Consider the following 1584-nt stretch of genomic DNA (forward strand, 5'->3'; position numbering starts at 1 on the left):
CCTCTCCTCAGCTCGGTTTGCCCCCCTGCTCCCCCTCTTCCCTCCCCACCTTTGCAGAAAACAACCCTCCAGCCCCGGTCTTCTCCCCGGTTCTCCCCTCACTCCCCCGCTCCCAACACCACCTGCACACGGTTAACACGGCAAAGCTGCTCCATGTTTCCAGCGCTGCGTGTTCGCTGGGCTGAGCCCCTGGGGGAAATTCTGCCGGCCCGAAGCACCACCAAGCTGACCCAGGTCCCGCTCCCAACGTGTCGCCACCAGCACAGCCTGTGGTGTCAGCTCGCTGCCCGCAGACGCAGGGTTGGGGGCAGAGGGACCACGGCAGCAGCAGCCTGAGCCTTCTAGAGGCTTTTCCTGATGCTGTGCACCTAAACCAACAACCTGGTCTGCAGACACCTGGCCCTCACGTGTGCCGGGTCACTGCCGTGACTGCTCTCCTGTTCACGTGGAGGCTGTTCACGCAGCCTCCCGGTCACTGGAACTCTCCAGGCCATTCTCGACTCCTTGACCATTCCTGGTCCATCCTCTTGGACTCAGAGACACCCCTTTACCGCTCTGACGGCCCCTGCCCATGCCTGCAAGTTCAGGTCCTGCCCGCTCCTTCCTCTCCACTGCCTTCCAGGTCCTCCTGGTCACCAGGAGTGTGACCCCACCAGCGTCACCTCTGTGTTTCCACCCGCCCACATGCCACGGCTCTAGAGCCACCGCCAAACCTAACAGGCTACCTGTGGCACAGCTCAGAGGCCAGTCTCGGGTATGTGCTGGAGTTAGAAAGGTGTAATTGGCGATAGAAAAGCCCTTGATTGCCACGTGGACAACAGGAGGTGGCTGCTGAACTCTCTTACCCCCAGAGCTAAGCCTGCGCAAGGCAGAGGAGCTGCCCTGGGTGAGGCTAGAGGGTTGGTGCAGGTGCCTGTATCCGTGCAGGCGATAGTCTCTGGAGCTCCTGCTGTGGCTGGCTGAATGGACAGAGTTCAAGGCAGAGTCCATGGGGTCCAGGCGAGGCTCCAGGGGCCCTGGGAGGCCATCTCCCAGAACAAAGGTTTCACCTGGAACGCACCAAGCTGCAGTCAGTGCACCCGAACGCCACCCGCAGCCCCGCATCCCCACGCAGTGGCGGAGTATGGAAATCAGAACAGGCACTGCCTGGCAAATGCCAGCGTGGCCAGTTAGCAGCGACAATGGCTGGTACCCAGACTGGAGCAACAGACACGGGGTTACTGCCAGCACCGGCTCTGGTTTGCAGTGCCGCATTCCCCCAGGCAGCGGGGTCCGGCACGGGAGGGTGCCCGTGCTGGACACCAGTGGACATGGGACCCAGACACAGCCCTGAGAGGAGAGGGGCTCCATGAGGGGTCAGGCGCCACACAGCAGTGGCACTCGTGTGCACGGTCACAGAACGGGCGGGGACCCGGGGGGATGGAGGACTCACGCTGCAGCCCGGACGCAGCATGTGCAGAGCAGGAGGAGCCACAGCCGCCTCTGAGCAGCTCAGGGTCAGGCACCGCTCTCGCACTGTGCTGATCCCCGGGCCCCCAAAGCAAGGCGCTGGTGACCAGCTGCTCACCCTTACTCACCTCCTGC

General features: G+C 63.1%; 1 protein-coding gene across 1 annotated transcript in view; it reads right to left on the reverse strand.

Moving 5' to 3' along the window:
* LOC104500468 (polycomb protein SCMH1-like) overlaps positions 1 to 1584 on the reverse strand; it is a gene marked incomplete at both ends in the record, with an annotated part of 16106 nt that overhangs the window by 2180 nt on the left and 12342 nt on the right. The window contains one exon of the mRNA XM_010144119.1: positions 846 to 1049. Coding sequence (XP_010142421.1) covers positions 846 to 1049 — 204 coding nt within the window. The remainder of the gene's footprint in view (positions 1 to 845; positions 1050 to 1584) is intronic.

This window comes from Buceros rhinoceros, unplaced genomic scaffold (assembly GCF_000710305.1).
Source record: "Buceros rhinoceros silvestris isolate BGI_N320 unplaced genomic scaffold, ASM71030v1 scaffold17319, whole genome shotgun sequence".
Lineage (NCBI taxonomy): Eukaryota > Metazoa > Chordata > Aves > Bucerotiformes > Bucerotidae > Buceros > Buceros rhinoceros.